A 27,041-nucleotide genomic window follows, 5' to 3' on the forward strand; every position below is an offset into this window, starting at 1 on the left:
CCTCCGCCTCCTGAGTTCAAGCAGTTTTTCTGCCTGCCTCAGCCTCCTGAGTAGCTGGGATTACAGGTGCATGCCACTATGCCTGGCTAATTTTTGTGTTTTTAGGAGAGACAGGGTTTCACCATGTTTGGTCAGGATGGTCTTGATCTCCTGACCTTGTGATCTGCCTGCCTCGGCTTCCCAAAGTGCTGGGATTACAGGCAAGAGCCACCTCTTGCCCAGCCTCTTTTCTTTTCTTTCTTTCTTTTTTTTGAAATGGAGTGTTATTCTGTCACCCAGGCTAGAGTGCAGTGGTGAGATCTCAGCTCACCGCAGCCCCTGCCTCTCAGGTTCAAGCAATTCTCCTGCCTCAGCCTCCCAAGTAGGTGGAATTATAGGTGAGTGCCACCATACCAGGCTAATTTTTGTATTTTTAGTGGAGTTGGGTTTTTACCATGTTGAGCAGGCTAGTCTTGAACCCCTGATCTCAGGTGATCTGCCTGCCTTGCCTCCCAAAGTGCTGGAATTACAGGCATGAGCCTCCGCACCTGGCCTCAGGCATAATATAATTTCATTTATAAATATTAGAGAATGTAGTTCTAAAAAGTAAAGCCTTAAGAAAAACCTAATACTACCCTCATACTTAAAAATAAATTGACAGTTAAATTCACAATATCATCAAATATTCTATGTTCACATAAACACATCTCAGTTTTTTAATGTATTTGAATAAGGCTTACATATTGTTATTAAGTTTCTTTTTTTTTTTTGAGACGGAGTTTCGCTCTTGTTACCCAGGCTGGAGTGCAATGGCATGATCTCGGCTCACCGCAACCTCCGCCTCCTGGGTTCAGGCAATTCTCCTGCCTCAGCCTCCTGAGTAGCTGGGACTACAGGCACGCACCACCATGCCCAGCTAATTTTTTGTATTTTTAGTAGAGACAGGGTTTCACCATGTTGACCAGGTTGGTCTCGATCTCTCGACCTCGTGATCCACCTGCCTCGGCTTCCCAAAGTGCTGGGATTACAGGCTTGAGCCACCGCGCCCGGCCTTGTTATTAAGTTTCTTAATCTGTAGGTTACCACTGTCATTTTTATTCTTGCAATTTATTTGTTAAAGACATATGTTATTTGCCCTGTAGACTTTCCCATTGTCAGGATTTTGCTGATTGTATCTCTGAGATTCAATACCAAGTTTATCCCTGACATTTCTGTATTCTGTATTTCCAGATGAGCAGTTGGAACCAGAGGCTTGGTTCAGTCTTATTACAAGACCACTTCTTACGTTGTGGTACATTCTTTCATCAGGAGGCACACAATGTTGTTGTCTCTTTTTGTGATAATAGCAACTGTTGGTGACCAATGTCTAGATCCATTGATTCATTAAGGGCTATAAAATGATGATGTTCTGTTTCTGTTATTCTAAATTTTATTATCTGGAATACGTTTTTATGAAGGGAAAAATTTTCATCATGTCTTACTTGGTTATCCAGTGTAACTGTTCATATAGGAAAAGCAGAACAAATGTTTGCTTGTTTACCTTTCCTTTTTTTTTTTTGAGACAGAGTCTCACTCTGTTGCCCAAGCTGGGGTGCAGGGGTATGATCTTGGCTCACTGCAGCCTCTGCCTCCCAGGTTCAAGCAGTTCTCTACCTTAGCCTACAAGTAGCTGGGATTATGGGTGCCTGCCACCATGCCCAGCTAATTATTTTTGTATTTTTAGTAGAGATGGGCTTTCGCCATTGTGCCAGGCTGGTCTTGAATTCATGACCTCATGATCCACCCGCCTTGGCCTCCCAAAGTGCTGGGATTACAGACATGAGCCACCACGTATGGCTCTTATTTACCTTTTTTTTTTTTTTTTTTTTTTTTTTAAAACAGTAGTAGGTTCACTACATTTTCCAGCTGTGATTAATAAATTTTTTAAATTATTATTATTTTTTAACATATCTGTTACTGTATATGAAAGTATCTGGAAATACCCAAAGGCAAGATCTCTTGAAGGAGTGATTGGCTCATGGTGGATCAGTGCTGTGTGGTAGTAGTGGTGGTGGTGGTGATGGTGGTGGTGGTGGTATGCACATAGGGGACGCATATAGCAGAGACACTTACCTTGAAATTAGGAAAGAGCTCTGATTTCTTGAGCTGCATTTTGGAGGTCAAGTAGCAGTTTGCTACTGGAGGAGGTAGAGGTTACTTTTCAGGCAGAGGGAGTAGCATATGCAAAGGCTCTGAGACATGAATGAGTTTGTAACTGAAGAAATTCAGTATGGCTGGAATCTCACTGAGCTTGTTGTAAGAGAGTCAAGAGATAAGGCTGCATAAGTAGTATGGGTTTTAAGTCTTTCCAAGGAATAGTCTTTCTTTAGCTCTGAAGGCCATGGAGAGACATTGAAAGGTTTTATCCAAGTGAATGACAATAGCAACAAACTGTGGAACTCCTTGGGCAGAACTGAGGAGAGTGACTCATGATACCCCTTTTCTGAACTGCTTATACAGATTTGATTCTCAGTCTTGGTATTACTCTTGATTCCTCTATTGTCTATATGTGCCTGCACGCACGCACGTGCACACACACGTGTACACACACATACACATATGTGTCTACCTCTCAGAGCTCCTTATAGAGTCCTAGTTCTTGTTCTTTCCAGCACTTGGGCAACTAACAAGGCTAGAAAGGAGGCCGTCTAAAAAAGTGATTGATGTTGAAAAGTTGTTGCCGTCCTAGCAGCGCAACTCTTCACATCATAGTAATAGAAGTAATGATGATGATGAGTCTGGATAACTAATGAGCACTTAACTGTAGTACCAGGCACCATTCTCAGAATGCATTAGTGTGACAACCCTCCAAGGTAGGGTCTGTTATCCCCATTATACAGATGAGGCAGAAATGGCAGGGAGAAGTTAAGTGACTTGCGTAAGGTAATATACGGAGTAAGAAGCAGAGGTGGGATTCAGCCTAAACAGTCTGCATCTGGAGTTGACGTTCATAACATTCTATTTATTGTCTTTCTAGTTTTACGACCCACTTCTTATCTAAGTGTATGCTTTGTGCCCCATACATACAAACTAGTTCCCATAGCATGTGTCATATAATCTCTCCTTTCCTGGAGTTTCCAGGCTTCCTAGCCTTCTCCTTAGCTTTCTGTCATCATTCTTTTGTAGCATTTCTGGTCCAGCAGCTGCCTAGCCTATGTCAAAGTGAAAGTCACTAGCATAATTGATGATAAATACTGTCTGATTACTGGAATGTAGGAAGATGCACTAACATTCCTACTAAAAATGCTTTTCCCACAGCTAGATTAAACCAAGGTTGGTTAGGTTTTGTAAGACTGCCATTCAACTATAAATAGGCCTTAAGTATGTTTACTAAATCAGAAGAAATTTAATATAGCTAAATTATAAATATTTATCAATGACAGAAAATAAAAATATTTTGCTCCGCCATTTTTAGGTTACAAAGACTTAGAGGTATATTTTATTTACATGCATGCATATACACACCCACACACATACAAATTATGTATATATAGATGCGTAGAAAATATAGAAAAGTAGAAAAATGTATAGAGATATTTGAAATAAGTTATGTGGTATCATGTTTGTATTTTTCACTTAGGAAAGATAGTTATTAAGAGAGTTACATGTCAATAACCATGATACTATAGGATTTTAGTAGTTGCAAAGTATTACATTGCTTAAATAAATGATTCATCTGAATAGTCTTTTTTTATTGAGCAAGGAATCTTTCCCTCTCCCCCAATCTTTGAGAGTTAGAAACAATGCAGAGATGAGTGTCTTTATAGCTAAACCTTTGTACACTTTATAATATACTCATGATAAATTTCCAAGTTGAAATCTTAGGCCAAAGGGTATACAGATTTTAAAGATTTTTAATGTTGGCAGATATCACTGTAGGATAATTGTACCAATTTATACTCTTACCAGTAATATATGAGTTTATATATTTACCTATTCCTTGTCGGTTCTGGAAATTGTGAATTTAACAGAATCTTCCAAAAGCATTGAAAATTGGCCTGGGAATGTAATAATCCTTTCTTACCCTTCAGCTTACTAATGAATCTATCATAATCTTAGTTGTCTGAATCCAAATGAGAACTAGTAAAATTGAGATGACAAGATTGTTGCCAAATAAATGACTTGAAAGTCACAGGCATCGGGTCGGGTACGGGCAGGGCAGGTAGTGGTGGCTGAGATTACTCAGTGTTTGGAGTTTTGAAAAGATGATAGATTTGAAGGAGTAGGAGTTCAGAGAAGTGGAAAAGCAAATAGGAGCTGTTATAAATAAGGACAGTAGCATGAGCCAAGGGGGTTATCTGTCATATTTAAAGAATGTGGCTAGATCTGCTTTCCCTATAAGTTGATCCCTTACTGCTCTTCTGAGTTGAAAGCGTATCTTTCGTCTCAGTGAAGCCTGAGTGGCTTTCGATGTCTCTGATGTGGAAAGGTTGTTTGTGTATCTCAGAATAAGTCATTTTGCTAAAAAAAAAAAAAAAAAAAAAAAAAAAAAAAAGACTACTCCTGAGGGAGAGCAGTGGGAAAAGAGTTGGAAAAGTGGATTGTTGCTAGTTGTTAAAAAAAAGGCCTTGAATGTCAAGCTTCTGGAGTTAGGTTCTAATTTGGTATGTTGTTAGACAACCATATGGACTTCTGAGCAGGTGAAAAATACCGTATTAATGAGTAGAGTTAGCTTGGGAGGGAAGGAGACACAGACATTCAGCTCTAGAGAAACGAGTTAGTAAATTGTTTTGGATGATGGCATTGGTAATAGAAAAGGATCCATTGAAATGTGAGGCATTCACATGGAAAGAACTGGCAGAATGTGGTGATTAACTGCTGTTAAGGACCCCAAAATAAAAGGAATAATCAAACATCACTCAAAGCTTTTAGCAGAGTTTTTTTTTTTTTTTTTTTTTTTTTTTTTTTTTTTTGAGACGGAGTTTCGCTCTCGTTACCCAGGCTGGAGTGCAATGGCACGATCTCGGCTCACCGCAACCTCCGCCTCCTGGGCTCAGGCAATTCTCCTGCCTCAGCCTCCTAAGTAGCTGGGATTACAGGCACGCGCCACCACGCCCAGCTAGTTTTTTGTATTTTTAGTAGAGACGGGGTTTCACCATGTTGACCAGGATGGTCTCGATCTCTCGACCTCGTGATCCACCCGCCTCGACCTCCCAAAGTGCTGGGATTACAGGCGTGAGCCACCGCGCCCGGCCTTAGCAGAGTTTTTGAGAACAATCAGTGTCAGGAGGAGAAGACAGCTTTGTTTCTAAAAGTTATATTGCAAAGTAAGTGTGGCTTATACCTTTTTGAAAGTGAAATCTCAAGATTCACGACATCTTTACTTCTACTTGCCAAATTATTAAAATGGTCTTACATTTCTTAAGATATTTTCAAGTCTCTTTTATAGAACTCCAATAGGAGAAAATGGAACTAATGTTTATTAACAGTTACTGTGAAAGAGGCAATAGAAATGTGTTGCTCTAGAACAGTATTTCTCAACCTTAGTGCTGTTGGGCTAGTTAATTCCTTGTCATGGGAACTATGTCCTGTGCGTTGTAGGATGTTAAGCAGCATTCCTGGCCTCCACCCACTAGATACAGTAGTACATCCCCTCACACACTGTGACAACCGAAAATGTCTTTAGACATTGTCAGATGTCCCTTAGGCAGCAAAAATTGTTCTCTTGCCCTAGTAAAGAACCATTGTTTTGGAGTACAGAATCAGTACCACTAAATAAATGTTATTGGCATGTTTAGAACAGTGCCTAACACATAGCTGGCACTCAAATATTTGTTGAATAAATGAATAGTCAGATTTTCATTGTGAATTAAAAACAGAACAAAACTTGATGACCATTCAAGTTGCTATACAAAAGAAACATGCTATACAAAAGTTGCTATACAGAAGGATGTCCATTGAACAACTTTTTTAGATCTAGTTTCCCAATCTGGATTATTAAAATGGTGAGGCTGTTTTTTCCCAGTATATAACTGATTCTAATGTTTTTTGCTGTAAAACTTTAAGAGCCTCTCTACTAAATTGTGTTCCAGTTTCTTAGCTTGGGATTCAAGTCATAAATATGGTGGGTCTATCTTACCTTTCAGTGCTTTTTATTTGTTCCTTTTTGAACATGGCTGAATTTTACCCTTATTTCTACCTGCCCAGGCTATTCTTGGTATCCCTCTTTCCTTTTTCCACTCTAATCTCTTTTCCATTTTTTAGTCTGTAAATCCTACCTATCTTTTTATTTTTTATTTTTATTTTAAAAATTTTATTATCTCATTCTGTTACTTAGGCAGGAGTGCAGTGGTGCAATCATAGTTGACTGCAGCTTTGAATTTTTGGGCTTCAAATGACCCTCCAATCTCAGCCTCCCAAGCAGCTGGGAATACAGGTGTGCAATACTGTACCTGGCTAGTTTTTGTAGATTCTGGGGTCTCACTGTGTTACTCAGGCTGGTCTTGAACTCATGGGTGCAAGTCATCCTCCCATTACAGCCTCCAAAAGTGCTGGGATTACAGGCGTGAACCATTGTGCTCAGCCATTCACTTTGTTAATCATTTCCTCTGTTCTGCAGAGCCTTTTAGTTTAATGCCATCCCACTTGTTTGTTTTTGCTTTTGTTGCCTTGTAAAGTCTTTACTAATCATAAAGTGATTTGTCTTTTGACTAACCTGTTTTTTTGTGCATGTGCTTTCACTGCCCTTGAAACATTTTTTTTTTGGTTTCTATTACATATTCCTTTAGTTTGATGAATGCCCCTTTTTCATATTTGTATTTCCATCTGGGGATTATTACATGCTTTACATTGATTGAGGTAGAGGCTGAATGTCTGGTCTGGGATGTTATAGGAAGAATTTATTCATTGGGTAAAAAGTTGAACAAGTCTTGCTAATATACTAACTGTGTGGTGCTACTTTAGATATACGTATGTACTTAGGATCAAGTAGTAAATAAAGTTTTAAGAAATGTTTTATTATAGAACTTTAAAATGTGTATAAAAATAGACTTTTGGTTGGGCACAATGGCTCACACTTGTAATCCTAGCACTTTGGGAGGCCAAGGTAGGTGGATTACGAGGTCCGGAGTTTGAGACCAGCCTGGTCAACATGGTGAATCCCTGTCTTTACAAAAATACAAAAATTAGTCGGGCATGGTGGCGTGCACCTGTAATTCCAGCACTCAGGAGGCCAAAGCAAGAGAATCGCTTGAACCTGGGAGGTATTGGTTGCAGTGAGCCAGGATTGTACAACTGTACTCCAGCCTGTGCGACAGAGTAAGACTCTGTTTAAAAAAAAAAAAAAAAAAAAGTTTTATTGAACCCCCATGGTCTCATCACTTTATTTCAACAATTATTCATGTATGGCTAATCAGCTACATTTCATCTATACCATCATTTCCTGCCCCTCCCTGGTTATTTTTTGGATAACTTTAGGATAAACTTTGGATTTCAAATTAATTGACAAATAGTTCAGTATGTAGCTAGGTCTTTTTACTTTTCATTTTTTTTTGAGAGAGGATCTTACTGTGTTGGCCAGGCTAGGGTGCAGTGATCTTGGCTCATTGTAGCCTCCACCTCCTGGGCTCCGGTGTTCCTCCTGCCTTAACCTCCCATGTAGCTGGGACCACAAGCATGCACCACCATACCTGGTTAATTTTTTTGTATTTTTTTGTAGAAATGGGGTTTCACCATGTTGCCAGCCTGATCTTGAACTCCTGGACTCAAGTGATCCCTCTGCCTTGGCCTCCCAAAGTGCTAGGATTACAGACATGAAACACCGCACCGTGGCTGCAATTAGGTATTTTTTTTTTTTTTTTTACACTTGCACAATGTTTTGGAAAAAGTAGTTCAACTGAAAGCATGGAAAGATGGGGATTAGAATTATTTGCTTTTTTTATTTTAAAGGGACATTGGAGTAAGTTTCAGTGGTGTTGGGAGGGCCTTGCGCAAAAAATGAATGAAAGATGAGGGACGGAGGGAGGCCATGCATGGACGCTTTCTACAAACCAGGTTGTTGAAATGAAATGTAGGGGGAAGTTTTTTGAAGATGGGAGAAACTGGACAACTTTTATTTATTTCATTTCATTTGATTCCTTATAAATTTGTAAGGAAGTTAGAACTTTTATTTTCATTTCATTGAAGTTGAAAATCGAGTATAGAAAAGTTAAGACACAACACCCCCAAAACCGAGAACTTCTGGCATAATATACTGTTAGAAATACAGAGTGAAGAAAATATTGGAAGTTAGGCTTGTTAATTGGTCTGCATGATTCATAATTACTGTTTGATATTAACTATTTAAGGAACATGAGACCAGGAAGTTAAATACCCAGATATATGCAGAGGTAAATCTAGAATTAGTACCAAAGTAAATACAGGCATATCTTAGAGGTACTGCAGGTTCCATTGTAGACCACCACAATAAAGTGAATATCACCATAAATCAAGGCACACAAATATTTTACCAGTGTGTGTAAATATTATATTTACATTCTACTGTAGTCTATTAAATGTGCAATAGCTTTATATTTTAAAAAACCAATGTGCATACTTTAATTTAAAAATACTCTATTGCCAAAAAATGCTACTGATCATCTGAACTTTCAGTAAATTGTAAGATATTTGCTGATAGATGTTGGTGGCAGCTGACTGATCCCAGCAGTGATTGCTAAAGGTTGGGGTGCCTCTGGCAATTTCTTTTTTTTTTTTTTTTGAGACGGAGTTTCGCTCTTGTTACCCAGGCTGGAGTGCAATGGCGCGATCTCGGCTCACCGCAACCTCCGCCTCCTGGGTTCAGGCAATTCTCCTGCCTCAGCCTCCTGAGTAGCTGGGATTATAGGCACGCACCACCATGCCCAGCTAATTTTTTGTATTTTTTAGTAGAGACGGGGTTTCACCATGTTGACCATGGTTGGTCTCGATCTCTCGACCTCGTGATCCACCCGCCTCGGCCTCCCAAAGTGCTGGGATTACAGGCTTGAGCCACCGCGCCCGGCCGGCAATTTCTTAAAATAAGACAACAATGAAGTTTGCCCATCGATTGCCTCTTCCTTTCATGAAAGGTTTCTCTGTAACATGTGATGCTGTTTGATATCAATTTTTACCTGTAAGTAGAACTTATTTTCAAAATTGGAGTCAGTCATTTCAAACTCTGCCACTGCTTTGACAACTAAGTTTATGTAGTATTCTAAATCGTTTGTTTGTCATTCAACAGTGTTCACAACCATCTTTAAGAAACCACTTTCTTGGCTCATTTGTAAGGAACAACTCGTCATCTGTTCAAGTTTTATCATGAGATGGCAACAATTCAGTAGTCACATCTTCAGGCGCCACTTTTAAATCTTTGCTGTTTCTACTACATCTGCAGTGACTTCCTCCACTTGAGTCTTGAACCTGTCAAAGTCATCCATGAGCGCTGGAATCAACTTCTTCCAAACTCCTGTTAATGTTGATATTTTGACTTCCTCTCATGAATTACAAATGTTCTTAATGGCATCTACAATGGTGAATCTTTTCTAGAAGGTTTTCAGTTTACTTTGCCCAAGCCTACTAAAGTAATCCCCCACCTTTTTTTTGAGACGGAGTCTCGCTTTGTTGCCCAGTCTGGGGTGCAATGGTGCGATCTCAGCTCACCGAAACATCTGCCTCCCAGTTCAAGCGATTCTCCTGACTCAGACTCTGAAGTATCTGGGAGTACAGACGCATACCATCACACCTGTCTAATTTTTGCATTTTAGTAGAGATGGGGTTTTGCCATGTTGGCCACGCTGATCTCGAACTCCTTGCTTCAATTGATCTGTCCGCCTCACCCTCCCAAAGTGTTGGCATTATAGACCTGAGCCACCACACCCTGCCAGGAATCAGTTTTTATGGCAGCTATAGCCTTACAAAATGCATTTCTTAAACAGTAAGTCTGAAAAAAATGTAATTAACTCATTTATACATGGGTTGCAGAATAGGTGTTATATTGTACTGGCAGGCATGAAAGTAACATTCATCTCTCTGACTGAATATATCTATCAAAGCCCTTTAGTGACCTGTTTCATTGTTAGTGAGTGCTGATATTTTGAAAGGAATCTCTTTTCCTTAGCAGTAAGTCTTGACAGTGGACTGGAAATATTCAGTAAGCCATCCTGTAAACAGATGTGCCGACATCCAGGAGACTTTTGTTCCATATGTAGAGAGCAGACAGATTAGATATAGCATAATTCTTCTTATTTTTTTTTATTTTTTAAGTTTTATTTATTTCCCCCGCCCCATATAGCATAATTCTTAAGAGCTCTAGGACTTTTTGAGTGGCAAATGAGCATTAGCTTCAGCTTCAGGTTACCAGCTGCATTAGCCCATTATAAGAGAGTCAGCTTGATTTATTTATTTACCTACTTACCAATTTATTTTTAAAAGAGACACAGTCTTGCCTTGTTGCCCAGGCTGGCTTTGAACTCCTGGGCCCAAGCTGTTCTCTTACCTTGGCCTCCCAAAGTGCTGGGATTACAGGTGTGGCCTGAGCCTGACCCTTGAAGCAAGGCATTGATTTTCCTTCTCTAGCTGTGAAAGTCCTAGATCGCATCTTCTTCTAATAGAATACTCTTTTGTCTATGTAAAAAAAAATCTTGTTTCGTATAGCTGTCTCCATCAATCTTAGCTAGATATTCTGGATAACTTGCTACAGCTTCTACGTCAGCACTTGCTGCTTGACTTTGCACTTCTATGTTATGACAGGAGCATTTTTCCTCATGAACCAACCTCTGCTTGCTTCCAGCTTTTCTTCTGCAGTTTTCTCACCTCTCTCAGCCTTCATAGAATTGAAGAAAGTTAGAGCCTTGCCCTGGATTAGGCGTTTTGCTTAAGGGAGTGTTGTGGATGTTTTGATCTTCCATATGGACCACTAAAACTTTGTTCATATTAGCAATAAGATTGTTTCGTGTTCACTGACATAGCACTTTTAATTTCATTTAAGAATTTTTTGTTTATATTCACAATTGACTAACTGGTACAAGAGGCCTAGCTTTAGACCTTTCTCACTTTTTGATATGCCTTCCCCACTAAGATTAATCATTTGTAGCTTGTCATTTAAGTTAGAGGCATGTGACTCTTCCTTTCACCTGAATTTGTTGAGGCCATTGTGGGATTAGGTTTAACTAATTGGTGTGATTTTAAATGATTGTGTCTTGTGGAAACAGGAGGCCTGAAAAGAAGGAGAAAGAAAGATAGGGAATGGCTAGCTGGTGGAGGAGTCAGAACACACATTATATGTTAGCCATCTTATATGGGCATGATTCATGGTATTCCAAAACAACTACAATAGCAACACCAAAGATAATATGGTAGCTCACTCCTGTGCATACTTTAATTTAATCCCAGTGCTTTGGCAGGCCAAGGCAGGAGGATCATTTGAGATTGAGACTAGCCAGAGCACCATGGTGACACCCTATCTCTATGAAAAATAAAGAAATTAGCTGGGTGTGGTGGTACATGGCTGTAGTTCCAGCTACTTAAGAGGCTGAGTACTTGAGTCTGGAAGGTTGACGCTGCAATGAGCTGTGATTGTGCCACTGTATTCTAGCCTGGGTGATAGAACAAGACCCTTTCTCAAGCAAAGGGTGGAAAGTCACTGATTATAGATCATTATCACAGATACTGGAAATTGATATGAATAGATTTGTTCAGGCTGGGTGCAGTGGCTCACACCTGTAATCCCAGCACTTTTGGGGGAGGCCAAGGTAGGTGGATCACCTGAGGTCAGGAGTTTAAGACCAGCCTGGCCAACATGGCAAAACCCCGTCTCCACTAAAAATACAAAAATTAGCTGGACGTGGTGTTGGATGCCTATAATCCCAGCTACCCAGGAGGCCAAGGCAGGAGAATCGCTTGAACCTGGGAGGTGGAGGTTGCAGTGAGCTGAGATTGTGCCACTGCACCCCAGCCTGGGCGACAGAGCAAGACTCTTGTCTCCAAACACACAAACAACAACAACAAAAACGGGAAAAAAGAAAGAAGACTTGTTCAATGCAGGGTTGCCAAAAACTTAGACTATTTAAAAAAACTCAGACTATTTAAAAAAACTCATCTGGCTAGGTGTGGTGGCTCATCCCTGTAATCCCAGCACTTTGGGAGGCCAAGGTGGATGGATCACGAGGTCAGAAGTTTGAAACCATCCTGGCCAACATAGTGAAACCCCATCTCTACTAAGAAAAGAATATATTAAAAAATTAGCTGGGCATGGTGGCAGGTGCCTGTAATCACAGCTATTTGGGAGACTGAGGCAGGAGAATCACTTGAACCTGGGAGGTGGAGGTTGCAGTGAGCCGAGATTGTGTCACTGCACTCCAGCCCTGGTCATCTCAAAAACAAAACAAAACGAAACTCAATATCGGTAAAATGAGGTATGTTTGTAAACCAAAATGGATATTCCTCTTAATGTTTGCCATTATTTTTTAATCAGGGGACTTCTGAGAACCTGATTTTGCATGAATCTTTTCCTTGTGTTTTACTCTTCATTTTTTTTTCTTTCTTTCTTTTCTTTTCTTTTCTTTTCTTTTTTTTTTTTTGGAGACAGAGTCTCTCTGTTGCTCAGGCTGGAGTGCAGTGGTGTGATCTTGGCTCACTGTGACCTCTGCCTCCTGGGTTCAAGCCGTTCTCTTGCCTCAGCTTCTTGAGTAGCTGGGATGACAGGTGTGCACCACCATGCTTGGCTAATTTTTATGCTTTTAGTAGAGATGGGGTTTCACCATTTTGGCCAGGCTGGTCACAAACTCCTGACTGCATGATCTGTCTACCTTGGCCTTCCAAAGTGCTGGGATTACAGGTGTGAGCCACAACACCTGACCTGATTGGTTGTTCAGTTTATACTCCTGCTAGTGTCGATTTTCCTATAATGTGACTAGCAGAGTGCGTTATCACTCTGCTAGTGATGTGTTTAGAGACTATTTCACTCTTTCAGTTGTTGGACCATATTTGTTATTTTTCTTTCTTTCTTTTTTTTTGAGACGGAGTTTCGCCCTTGTTACCCAGGCTGGAGTGCAATGGCACGATCTCGGCTCACCGCAACCTCCGCCTCCTGGGTTCCGGCAATTCTCCTGCCTCAGCCTCCTGAGTAGCTGGGATTACAGGCACGTGCCACCATGCCCAGCTAATTTTTTTTGCACTTTTAGTAGAGACGGGGTTTCACCATGTTGACCAGGATGGTCTCGATCTCTCGACCTCGTGATCCACCCGCCTCGGCCTCCCAAAGTGCTGGGATTACAGGCTTGAGCCACCGCACCCGGCCTTTCTTTTTTTTTTTTTTTTTTTGAGACGGAGTCTCCGACTGTATCCCAGGCCATAGTGCAGTGGCACGATCTCTGCTCACTGCAATCTCTGCCTCCTGGATTCAAGCAGTTCTTCTGCCTCAGCCTACCGAGTAGCTTGGGACTACAAGTGTGTGCCAACACACCCAGATAACTTCTTTGTATTTTTAGTAGAGATGGGGTTTCATTATGTTGGCCAGGATGGTCTCAATCTCCTGACCTCGTGATCCGCCAGCCTCAGCCTCACGAAGTGCTGAGATTACAGACGTGAGCCACTGCACCTGGCCCGTATTTGTTATTTTTCTATCGAGAATTTGCTTTTCCTCATTCATTCACTTTAAAAATGATTAAACAATTCATTGCTTTTCAATTTTTATTATTTTATTATTTATTATTATTTCTTGAGACAGAATCTTGCTGTCTTGTCTAGGCTGGAGTGCAGCTGTACAGTCTTGGGTCACTGCAACCTCTACCTCCCAGGTTCAAGCAATTCTTGTGTCTCAGCCTCCTGAGTAGCTGGTACTACCGGTATGCAGCACCAAGCCTGGCTAATTTTTGTATTTTTAGTAGACACGGTCTTTCACCATGTTGGCCAGGCTAGTCTCCCTCCTGGCCTCAAGTGACCCACCTGCTTTGGCCTCCCAAAGTGCTGGGATTACAGACATGAGCTAATGGATCCAGCCAGTATTTTTTATTTCTCATGTAATTGTTCGATTTCCCTGATTACTTGGTGAAGTTGAATGCTTTATCTTACTCTATAGGTTGATTAATTTTGTCTGAATTTTCTTGTTTAAAAATGAATTACTTGTTCATACTCTTTGTCCCTTTTTTTAAAAATTAGGTTCGTGTCTCAAGATACTGTTTTTTTATATTTATGAGTTTTATATTTCTTATTAAAGTTATTTCTAGTAACTTTATTGTTGATACCTCTTTCCATTACAGTAAATAGATTATTTCTACTGTTCAATATGCTGTATAGGAAAGTTTATGCTTGTATGTTACGATGTTGATCTGACAGTCTTAAAGAACTCTTAACATTTCACGTGATAAACTTGTATTTTCTAAATAGACGGTGATATTTTCTGCTAATTATGACACTTTTGCCTCTTCCTTTATGGTGTTAAAGTCTCTTTATTTTTTTTATTTTTTAATTTTTTTTATTTTTATTTTTCGAGAAGGAGTTTCGCTCTTGTTACCCAGGCTGGAGTGCAATGGTGCGATCTTGGCTCACTGCAACCTTCGCCTCCTGGGTTCAGGCAATTCTTCTGCCTCAGCCTCCTGAGTAGCTGGGATTACAGGCACGCGCTACCATGCCCAGCTAATTTTTTGTATTTTTAGTAGAGACGGGGTTTCACCATGTTGACCAGGATGGTCTTGATCTCTTGACCTTGTGATCCACCTGCCTCGGCCTCCCAAAGTGCTGGGATTACAGGCTTGAGCCACTACGCCCGGCAAGTCTCTTTATTTCTTATCACTTAGCTTAATGTCAACAACATCCAGTGTTAAGTGGCTTTGTTTTAAAGTTTGACTGCCTGTGAAATGTTACTATTTTGTTCAGTGGAGGCAGAACTGTAGCTTGCCTATTTTCAGAATTGTTAGGCTGTTATCTAAATATTTGTAATTTAATTTCATATTTTTGTCCTGAGTTACAGAACCATCTATTCATTCAGTAAAACATATATTGAGTGCTTATGTTTCATCTGGTGCTGTTAGTTGTTGGGGGTGCAGCAGTGAATAGAACAGAATTCCAGTCTTCATGGAGTATACAGTTAGAGAGAGTAATAAAATAATAAATGTATGTTTTTGATCCATAGTCATTTGGATTTACAGCTGGTAAACGCATGGACACAGAAGTCTGACTGCATTTGTATCTGATTTTTTTCTGCATTTATCGAGATGATCATTTTTCCTTGATTTTTAAATATGATAACCACATTGATAGATTTTCCCTTTTGATTTCTTTATGAATTTTCCAGTTTTCTTTGTTTCTTTCTTTTTTTTTAAAGACAGGGCTTCACCGTGTTGGTCAGGCTGGTCTTGAACTCCCGACCTCAGGTGATCCGCCTGCCTTGGCCTCCGTCTTTCTAAATAGACAACGTCTATTTAGAAAGAGCTTGGATTACAGGCGTGAGCCACCACGCCCGGCCTGATTTTTCAGTTTTCTTCCTCTGTCTTTGATTTCTAGTTTCATACCATTGTTGTTAGAAAGAAACTTGAAACGAGACCGGGCATGGTGGCTCATTGCCTGTAATCCCAGCACTTTGGGAGGCCAAGGCGGGCGGATCATGAGGTCAGGAGATTGAGACCATTCTGGCCAAACCCTGTCTCTACTAAACATACAAAAAAATTAGCTGGGCTTGCTGACACACACCTGTTGTCTCAGCTACTTGGTAGGCTGAGACAGAAGTATTGCTTGAACCCAGGAGGCGGAGATTACAGTGAGCCGAGATCACGCCACTGCACTACAGCCTGGGTGACAGTGCGAGACTTTGTCTCAAAAAAAAAAAAAGAAAAAAAGATAGTTGAAATGATTTCATTCTTCTTGAATTTTTTAAGACTTGTTTTGTGGCCTAACATGTGATCAGTCCTGGAGAATATTTTGTGTATGCTTAAGAAGAATGTATATTCAGCTGCTGTTGGCTGGAATGTTCTGTAGGTGTCTTTTAGGTCCATTTGGTCTGTTATGTTGCTCAAGTCTGTGTTTCCTTACTGATTTTTGTCTGGATTACTTATCCATTGTTGAAAGTGGGGTATTTAAGTTCCCCACTCTTACTGCATTGCTATTTCCCCTTTAGTTCTGTTGATAGTGCTTTATATTGTTAGGTGCTCCAAATTGGGGTATGTACATATTTATAAATGTTATATTCTCTTGATGAATTGACCTCTGATCTCTTGTAACACTTTTTGACTTAAAGTCTATTTTATCTTATGTAGGGATCTCTGCTGTCTTTGGCTAATATTTGTGTGGAATATCTTTTTCCATCTTTTCACTTTCTGCTTCAGTCCCTTAAAGCTAAAGAGAGTCTCTTGTAGGCAGCATATCGTTGGATCTTATTATTAAAAATCCACTCAGCTGGTGTGTTGGCTCAAACCTGTAAACCCAGCACTTTCGGACACTGAGGCGGGTGGATCACCTGAGTCAGGAGTTCGAGACCAGCCTGAACAACATGGTGAAACACTGCCTCTACTAAACATACAAAAATTAGCTGGGTGTGGTAACAGGTGCCTGTAATCCCAGCTACTGGGGAGGCTGAGGCAGGAGAATCACTTGAACCTGTGAGGTGGAGGTCGCAGTGAGCTGAGATTGTGCCATTGCACTCTTTTATTGAAAATAAATATTGGTAGGTAAGGAGTTACTACTGCCATTTTGTCAAATTTTCTGTCTCTTGTAGTTTCTTTGTTTCAGTCTTCCTCTCTTGCTGTCTTCCTTTGTGATTTGATGATTTTTTGGTAGTGATATGCTTTTGATTTTCTATGTTTTATGTATCTTGTAAGCAGCATCTAGTTGGATCTTGTTTTTAAAAATCTACTCAGGCCAGACGTGGCTCACACCTGTAATCCCAGCACTTTGGGAGGCTGAGGCAGGTGGATCACCTGAGGTCAAGAGTTTGAGACCAGAATGGCCAATAGGATGAAACTCTGTCTCTACTAAAAATACAAAAAATTAGCCAGGTGTGGTGGTGTGTTCATGTAATCTCAGCTACTCAGGAGGCTGAGATGGGAGAACTACTTGAATCTAGGAGGTTGCAGTGAGCGGAGATCATACGCTCACTAGTTGGACTCCAGCCTAGGTGACAGAGTGAGACTCCTATCTCAAAAAACATAAAATAAAATGAAAAAATAAGAAAAAATGGCCAGGTGCAATGGCTTACACCTGTAATCCCAGCACTTTGGGAGGCTGAGGTGGGCGGATCATGAGGCCAGGAGATGCAAGACCATCCTGGCTAACACAGTGATACCCCGTCTCTACTAAAAATGTAAAAAATTAGCTGGGCATGGTGGTGGGCACTTGTAGTTCCAGCTACTTGGGAGATTGAGGCAGGAGAATCACTTGAACCTGGGAGGCAGAGGTTGCAGTGAGCCAGGATGGTGCCACTGCACTCCAGCCTGGGCGACAGAGCATGACTCTGTCTCAGGAAAGAAAAAAAAAAAAAAACTCCACTCAGCCAATCTATGTCTTCTGGAGTGTTTATTTATTTCCATTTAAAATAATTTTTGATAGGTAAGTAGTTACTACCATTTTGTCGATTTTTCTGACTCTTGTAGTTTCTTTGTTTCAGTCTTCCTTTCTTGCTATCTTCCTTTGTGATTTGATGACTTTTTTGATAGTAATATGCTTTGCTTCTTTTTTGTTTTATGTATCTACTACAGGCCTTTTCTTTGTGGTTACCAGGAAGCTTACATAATACATCTTATAGTGTTAATAGTCTGTTTTAAACTGATATCCTCAACAGTATACCAAAGCTTACATTTAACCTTTTCTTTCACATTTTATGTTACTGATTTCATAATTACATCTTTTATATATCATGTATCCATTACCAAATTATTGTATCTATAGTTAATATTTAATACTTTTGTCTGTTTACATTTATACTAGACTTCAATATGATTGAGGGACAAACCATTACAGTATTGGAGTATTCTGAATTTGAATATATTGTTATCTTTATAGTGAGTTTTATTCTTTAATATGTTTTTAGAATTCTTTTGCTTCAATGCAGATAACTTCCTTTAGCATTTCTTGTTAGGTGTGTTTAATGGTGGTGAACTCCCATGTTTTTTCTGTAAAGGGGTCACATAGTAGACTTTGTTGGCTGTATGTTGTCTGTTGTAACTGCTCATATCTGCTGTTGTAGCATGAAAGCAGATGTAGACAGTATGTAAACAAATATAGATGATTTTATTCCAATAAAATTATTACAGAGGCCAAGTTCAGGACTCGATTTGATCTCTGGACCATAGTTTGTTGACCAGTGATTTAGACTTCTAACACAGTGGATTACATTGATTGATCTTTGGAATATTGAACAAGTGTAGCATTCCTAGGATAAACCCCACATGGTGTGGTATATAAAACTCTTTTTATGTTCCTGATTTTAATTTGCTAATATATTCTTGATGATTTTTGTGTTTATGTTGACTTTGGAAATTGGTCTTTAGTTTTGCTTCTATGTATTGTCTTTGCCTGATTTTTGTTTTGGGATAATGCTGACCTCATTAAATGAGTGGAGAAGTGCCATCCCCTCCTGTTCTCTGGAAGGGATTCTGTAGAGTTGGTGTTACCTCATCTTAAAATGTTGGATAGAATTAGTGAAAACATCAAGGCCTGGAGCTTGTTATTTCAGAAGATTTCATACTATAAATTCAATTTTTTAAATAGTTACAGAGCTGTTCAGGTTACACATTTCATCTTGGGTGCGTTTTGGTAGTTTGTTATTTCCTATGAATTGGTCCATTTCATTTAAAGATAGCAAACTTAACGTACGTGGAGTTGTTTATACTATTCTTTTATTGTCCTTTCAGTATCCATGAGGCCTGTAGTGAAATTCCTTTCATTCCTGTTTTAGTTCATTTTCTGTTTCTATAACAAAATATTCAAGACTAGGTAATTTATAAAGGAAAAAGATTTATTTAGTTCATGGTTCTGCAGGCTGAGAAGTCTAAGATGAGTGGCCACATGTGGTGAGGGCTTTGTGCTATATCATAACATGACAGAGAATTGCAAGGGAAGCACGTGTTTGCACAGAGAGGCCAAACACAAGAGGCATCCTCACTTTATAACAACCCACTCTTGTGGGTCCACTCCTACCAGAGTCAGAACTCCCTTGAGAATGACATTAATCCCTCTTAACAACCTAACCACCCTTTAAAGGCACCACCTGTCAACACTGCTACATTTGGGACCAAGATTCAACATGACATTTGGTGGGGGCAAATGATATTCAAACCATAATAGTCCTTTATTGTGTGTGTTGGTTTTGATAGAAGCTTGTCAGTTTTATTGATCTTTCCAAACAATCAGATTTTGATTTCTTTGACTTTTAAAAAAAGTTATGATAGAATATACACGAAAAATAATTTGCCTTTTTTTTTTCCTCTCTTTTTGGGATGGGGCCTCACTCCTCAGGCTAGAGTGCAGTGATATTGGTTCACCATAGCCTCCGCTTCCTGGGTTGAAGTGATTCTCTTGCCTCAGCTTCCCGAGTAGCGGGGGTTACAGGCACGTGCCATGACGCCCAGCCAACTTTTGTATTTTTATTTTTAGTAGAGATGGGGTTTTGCCACATTGGACAGGTTAGTCTTGAACTCCTGACCTCAAGTGTTCTGCCTGCCTTGGCCTCCCAAAATGCTGGGATTACAGGTGTGAGCCACCATGCCTGGCCCTTAACTATTTTTAAGTGTACATTTTAGTGATGTTAGATACATTCATAATGTATGTGACCATCACCACTATCCATTTTCATAGCTCTTTTTATTTTGTAAAACTCACATTTTATAGCCATTAAAGAATAACTCCCAGTTTCTCCCTTCTCTCAGCCTCTGACAACTACTGTTCTACTTTGCCTCTGATTTTAAGTACTCTTAGTACTTTACGTAAGTTAAATTGTCTACTTTTTTTCTTGTTGCTGTTACTGGTTTAATTCACTTAGGAGGTTGTTGTCAAGGTTCATTTATGTTGTAGTATCGCATATGTGAAAAATTTCTTCCTTTTTAAGGCAGCATAATATTCCACGGTATGTCCGTACCACATTTTACTTATCTGTTAATTGATGGACACTTTGGTTGCCTTCATGTTTTATTTATTGTGGATAATGCGGCTGTGAACATGGGTGTATAAATATCTATTTGAGACTCGACTTCTCATTCTTTTTGGTATATACCCAGAAGTAGAATCTGTGGATCCTATGGTAATTCTGTTTTTAACTTTTTGATAAACTGCTATAGTATCATTTTTATGTTCTTTCCACCTATGCAGCAGTGTTTCAGTTTCTCCACATCCTTACCAACATTTGTTATTCTGTTTTTTATTTTTGATAGTAGCCATCCTGATGTGTGTGAGGTGGTGTCTCTTAGTTTTGATTTTTCGTTTTTCTAATAATTATCATGAGCATCTTTTCATGTGCTTTTGGTCATTTGTATAACTTCTTTGGAAAATATCTATGCAAGTTCTTTGCTCAGTTTTGAATTGGGTTGTTTTTGTCAAGTGTTCTTCCCACCTCATCTTCCTGAGTACCTGGGACTATAGGCATGTGCCACCATACCCAGCTAATAAAATCTATTTTAGACTCAATTTTATGCTGTCTACATGAAAGACAATTGAAATACAATGACATATTTAAAGAGATAAAATATGCAAACACTAATCAAAATTAAGCTGCAGTGGCAATGTTAGTGTCAGACAAAGCACACTTTGAAACAGAACACTAGGCCAGGAGGCTTGTGCCTATAATCCCAGTCCTTTGGGAAGGCAGAGTGGGAGGACTGCTTGAGACCAGCCTGAGCAACATAGCGAGACTCCATCTCAAAAGAAGAAAAGGAAAAGGAAAAGAAAGGAAGAAGTTTCTAGTTAACTGCTTATTTTCTTTCTTTCTTTCTTTTTTTGGGGGGGCGGGGGGAAGACAGAGTCTTGCTCTGCTACCCAATCTGTAATGCAGTGATGTGATCTGTGCTCATTGCAACTTCCGCCCCGCTTATTCGAGCAATTCTCCTCCCTCAGCCTCCCAAGTAGCTGGGATTACAGGCATCTGCCACCACTCTGGTTAACTTTTGTGCTTTGTAGTACAGACAGGGTTTCACCATGTTGGCCAGGATGGTCTCGAACTCTTGACCTCAGGTGATTCACCTGCCTTGGCTTCCCAAAGTGCTGAGATTACACATGTGAGCCACTTCACCTGCCTACTCTTGTTTTTGAAGGATACTTTTTTTTTTGCTGCATGTTTTGTTCGGTGTTTATAGGGGTTTTTCCTTTAATTTTCCCTGGAGTGCTTTGAATATGATTTTTACTGTCTTCTAGCTTACATAGTTTCAGATGAGAAGCCTGCAGTCATTCTTACTTTAGTCCCTCTTTAGGCAGTGTGTATTTTCTTTGGCTCCTTTTAATACTGTTTTCTTTATTAATCATTTTCAGCAGTTTGACTATAAAGTACCTTACTGGGGTGTGTGTGTGTGTGTGTGTGTGTGTGTGTGTGTGTGTGTGTCTGTCTGAGATTTTGTTGTGCTTGGATCTATGGGTTGATGATCATATAGCTTTTAAAATTTTCTGGTAATTATTTCACGAAATGATTTTTTGTCCCCATCCCTTTAACCCCAACCTCATACATGTTAGGTGGGTTGCTATTATCACACAAGGTACTGTAACTGTGTTTGTCATTTTTCACAGTTCTTTATTTTGAATAGATTTTTTTTGTTATATCTTTAGGAGTATCGATCTTTTCTTTTGTCATTTCTAATCACATGTTAACTTTTCAATGTGAAATTTGCATTTGATGTTATCTTTTGATGTTACCTTTCTGAGTTCTATGTTACTTTTAATATCTTCTGTTTCTTCTCATATTATGTCTTCTGTACATTCTTGTGCATATGAGTCATATTTATAAAAGCTGGATTACACCCAGTAGTTAGTTGTGAATCATTTTGGTTCAGTTGAGTTTTATTTATTTTTTCATACAGAGTCACTCTAAGGATATGTTGAGACTTATGTGTCAGTTCTTTTAGGGATGGTCTAGAAGAGCATTTGTTCTGTGGCTCATTTACCTCCGCTCCTAAAAGTGTGTCTCACTCTCGTCTCTGCTGAATATGTTACGTAGTCACTGAGGTCCTGCCACTCTGGCTAGAGGCAATACAGTTGATTCCCAGCTTTCTGTGAGCTCTGGGAATTGTTCTTATTACAGTTCTTCTGTAATTGTGCTGTCCCTGGAAGTTGTTCTTGTTCAACTTCTGGGATTTCACAGCACACGTGTGCAGATTGGTATTCAGTTGAAACTCAAGGGTATCCCTGTGCAGATTTCTGGAGCTCTTTCTCTGAATACCTCTCTTCTTTTAGGTACTCTGCCCCACAAATTCTAGTCTCCTTGAGCCACCTGAACCTATGATTTCTGTCTTCTCATTTCAGTTCTCATTTTGGGTTCCTCTCTCAGTGTGATAGTTTCTAAATTAACTCCAGCCGGAAAGGCCTGTGTCATGGTAGGGCTTCACCTTGTTTCTTTCCCTTTGCTACCTTTGCCTTGCCTGTTGATCAGTGTCTGATAATGGTTGTTTCTTATATTGGTCTGGTTTTCTAGTTGTTTATGGCTGGAGGGTAATTTTGACCTGTCTTACTCCCATGTAGCTTTATGTAGAAGTCTCCTTTGTTGCTTTAGGAACTCAAGTTGGTTTCAGCCTCTGAGATTAATATGAAATATTAAGTTTTGGTAGAAAATTTTCTCAGAGTTAGTTGTATTCCTTTTTTTTTTTTTTTTTTTTTTTTTTGAGACGGAGTCTTGCTTTGTTGGTGTGATCTTGACTCAGTGCAACCTCTGCCTCCCAGATTCAAGCGATTCTCCTGCCTCAGCCTGCAGAGTAATCCCTCAGCTGGGATTACAGGCGCATAGTACCGTGCTCTGGTAAATTTTGTATTTTTAGTAGAGATGGGGTTTCACCATGTTGGCCAAGCTGGTCTTGAACACTTGACCTCAGGTTGATCCACCTGCCTTGGCCTCCCAAAGTGCTGGGATTACAGGCATGAGCCACTGCACCCGGCCAAGTTAGTTATATTGTTTCATTTCACATTTCTTTTTTTTTTTTTTTTTTTGAGATGGAATTTTGCTCTTGTTACCCAGGCTGGAGTGCAATGGCACGATCTCGGCTCACCGCAACCTCCGCCTCCTGGGTTCAGGCAATTCTCCTGCCTCAGCCTCCTGAGTAGCTGGGATTACAGGCACGTGCCACCATGCCCAGCTAATTTTTTTGTATTTTTAGTAGATACTGGGTTTCACCATGTTGACCAGGGTAGTCTCGATCTCTTGACCTTGTGATCCACCCACCTCGGCCTCCCAAAGTGCTGGGATTACAGGCTTGAGCCACTGCGCCCGGCCCATTTCACATTTCTTATTAATAAAGTGAAGTGAAGAACACTGAAATGAAAGGGTTAAGAGACCATTATCTTTTGCATTCAGAAATTTGTGTTTGATTAGTCAGAAAAGTCATATGCCAGAAGCCAATGAACAGCAATAAGAAGGACACCAATGAAATAAAAGAAGTTTTAAAATGATGTGATGTTAATAAGTTGGTCCATTGGCCAGAAGGAAAGGAATTCTGATGAATTAATGAACATAAAAAGCATGTCTTCCTAGTGCCAAAACCAAGGGTAGGATAAACTAGAAGAAAACATTTTAAAAGCAAAAATTAAAATCAAAATTATTTTTTAAGAAGTAAGGGAGGCCAGGCGCGGTGGCTCAAGCCTGTAATCCCAGCACTTTGGGAGGCCGAGGCGGGTGGATCACGAGGTCAAGAGATCGAGACCATCCTGGTCAACATGGTGAAACCCTGTCTATACTAAAAATACAAAAAATTAGCTGGGCATGGTGGCGTGTGCCTGTAATCCCAGCTACTCAGGAGGCTGAGGCAGGAGAATTGCTTGAACCCGGGAGGCGGAGGTTGCGGTGAGCTGAGATCGCACCATTGCACTCCAGCCTGGGTAACAAGAGCGAAACTCCGTCTCAAAAAAAAAAAAAAAAAAAAAAAAAAAAAGAAGTAAGGGAATGCAGATAACTGATATGTTGATAGATATTCTAAAGTAGAAAGAACAAGCTTAAAATAAAGCCAATTGTTACACCCCGCCCCTCCACCCCCCCCCCCCCCGCCAAAAAAAAAAAAAAAAAAAAACCCAGCATAGACAGTGATGGTCCAGATGATGGAGAAAGAAACTCAAAGGGTAAAACATTGGTTTAAGAGATTAAGTTAAAAAGCCAGCTAAACCATATGGTTTTCAGTTTCTTTAAAAATGGATGTTACTTCCATAATATCATTTGAATTAATTTCTAATTCTCTAATCTCTTTGAAGTAGCCATCTTAGGATCTCCTGGTCCCTAATTCTTATATTGGTCTACAGATTTCTTTTTTTTTTTTTTTTGAGACGGAGTTTCGCTCTTGTTACCCAGGCTGGAGTGCAATGGCATGATCTCGGCTCACCGCAACCTCCGCCTCCTGGGTTCAAGCAATTCTCCTGCCTCAGCCTCAGCCTCCTGAGTAGCTGGGATTACAGGCACGTGCCACCATGCCCAGCTAATGTTTTGTATTTTTAGTAGAGACGGGGTTTCACCATGTTCACCACGATGGTCTCGATCTCTCGACCTCGTGATCCACCCGCCTCGGCCTCCCAAAGTGCTGGGATTACAGGCTTGAGCCACCACGCCTGGCCGGTCTACAGATTTCTAAAAGATCTGATCTTATTTCAAAAAAAATTCTTAGACCTCATGTCTTCCTACCCCCTACCACTGACTGTGTTCCAGACACCATGTATCTTTCTTGTTCCTCTAACCTCCTTCACTTGGTCTAATCTCAAGAATTTTGCATTTGCTCTTCTACTGTAGCGCTTTTCTCCCAAATATCTGTATGGTTTGCTTCATCTTCAGTTTTGTCCTGAAGTAGCTCTTTATTCATAAAAAATTTTATTTAAAAACATTTATTTTGTAAATCTGTTATTTAAAATAGCTAGTCCCTTTTTCTTTGCTTTCTTTTCTAGGATGTTATATGTGTAATACTTGTTTACTGTTTGCTCTTACTAGAATGTAGTTTTATGAAGGGAGGGATTTTGTTTTATTTATTTCTATATCCACTGTGTTTGAACAGAGTCAGACACAAAGGACTGATAGAGTAATCTACTGATGCTTGTTAAGTTGTCCAAATACTTGTTTAAAATGCTTCAAACTATTATGTTTCATCTGTCAGCTTCTGAGAGGGGGATATTAAAATCTCTCTAATGATCAGTTGTCAATTTCTCTTTGTTCTGTAAATGTTTGCTTTATATAATCTGAAGTTCTTTTGAGTTACGTTATCAAAATAAATTAATCTTTTTATCATGACAGTTTAAGCCATTTATATTTATTGTGAAAATTCCTATTTATATTTATCTTTTTATGTTATTTTCTATGTACTATTCATTTTCACTCTTTTTCTGCCTGCTATTGGATCGATCTTATTTTCTCATCCCTTCTTCCTACTTTATTTGAATGTTTTCTATCAAATTTAAAAACAACTACTAAATAAAATCTAAAGATATTCTTTCCTTTTGTCCATGAACAGTAAGATCCACCGTAGAGTGTTTTATCCTTTATCACTCTTTTTCATCTTTTAGGTTTTATAGTCTTTTTATTTAGTTCTGCCTTCTTTCCCCTTTTTCCCTGTGAAGTTTGAAATGATGCTATTTTGACTGACTTGTTATAAAATATTAACAAATTTCTAATATTGAATCATCCTGGCATTCTGATTATATTCAATAGAATTGTACTCAGTTTTTTTTCTTTTCGTTTATAGTTTTTGACAGTGTTGCAATTCTGATTCAGATATTTCCTTTTAATTTTGTTATTTTTGGTTAAGGGTGACTTTTTGATAGTTTTTAGTAATTTAATTATAAAACAATTTAGACTTTTTTTTTTGAGACAGTGTTGCTCCATCGCCCAAGCTGGAGTATACAGTGCTGCAATCCTGGCTCACTGTGATCTCTGCCTCCCAGTTTCAAGCAGTTTTCCTCTCTCAGCCTCCCGAGTAGCTGGGAATACAAGCATGCGCCACTATGCCCAGCTTATATTTGTATTTTTTTAGTAGAGTTAGAGTTTTACCATGTTGGCCAGGCTGGATCTCAAGTGATCTGCCTGCCGTTGCCTCCCAAAATACTGGAATTATGGGTGAGCCACCATGCCTGGCTGATTGCTTTAGTTTTTAATATATTCTTATGTTATAGGTATGGTTTAGGTTGGTTAAATTTTTATTTTATTATTTATTTATTTTTATTTTTTTGAGAGGGAGTTTCGCTCTTGTTGCCCATGCTGGAGTGCAATGGTGCGATCTCAGCTCACTGCAACCTCCGCTCCCTGGGTTCAAGTGATTCTCCTTCCTCAGCCTCCTGAGTAACTGGGATTACAGGTTAATGCTTTGTAAGTTTCTAAGTTTTTATTTGTAACATCTTGTCACTCTTATGTGTTACTAATATTTCTTTTACTCATTTCTATTTATATGTTTTTATTTTTTGAGATGGAGTCTTGGTCTATTGCCTAGGCTAGTATGCAGTGGCATGATCTTGGTTCACTGTAGCCTCTGCCTCTGGGGTTCAAGTGATTCTCCTACCTCAGCTTCCTGAGTAGCTTGGGACTACAGGCGTGCACTGCCACACCCTGCTAATTTTTGTAATTTTTGGTATAGATGGGGTTTCACCATGTTGACCAGGCTAGTCTCAAACTCCTGACCTCGTGATCTGCCCACCTCGGTGATGGCTCACGCCTGGTCTGTTTTACTCAATTCTATACCTTATTTAGGATAATTCACAAAATTTAAGGGCAGTAATTGTTTTTTGTTTTTTTGTTAATTGCTTTGCACCAGGAATGTCACCTTACTGTGACTCTTAGCTTTATTTTACTTTCCTGAAGTGTTTGTAAATTAAATTTTATTATACTTGTAAGGTGGACATGATTATAATCATGCTTAATTTAAAAAATTTTGTTTTTTAGTCATCTGCATTACAGTCACCATATATCTGATCATTTCTTATCAACT

At 39.5% G+C, this 27,041-nt stretch overlaps 1 protein-coding gene across 20 annotated transcripts in view; it reads left to right on the forward strand.

Annotated features, from left to right (window-relative positions):
- The window catches only part of KMT2C (lysine methyltransferase 2C), a 310,436-nt gene that overhangs the window by 54,278 nt on the left and 229,117 nt on the right, over positions 1 to 27,041 (forward strand). For 15 of the 20 annotated variants that reach the window (XM_074378876.1, XM_074378875.1, XM_074378881.1 and 12 more), the window contains one exon: positions 7,676 to 7,798. The exons of 4 other annotated variants lie outside the window; for them this stretch is intronic. In XM_074378876.1, coding sequence (XP_074234977.1) covers positions 7,676 to 7,798 — 123 coding nt within the window. One more of the 20 variants, XM_074378889.1, reaches the window with a different exon arrangement.

The sequence above is a fragment of the Saimiri boliviensis genome, chromosome 10 (genome assembly GCF_048565385.1).
Source record: "Saimiri boliviensis isolate mSaiBol1 chromosome 10, mSaiBol1.pri, whole genome shotgun sequence".
In the NCBI taxonomy this organism is placed as follows: Eukaryota; Metazoa; Chordata; class Mammalia; order Primates; family Cebidae; genus Saimiri; species Saimiri boliviensis.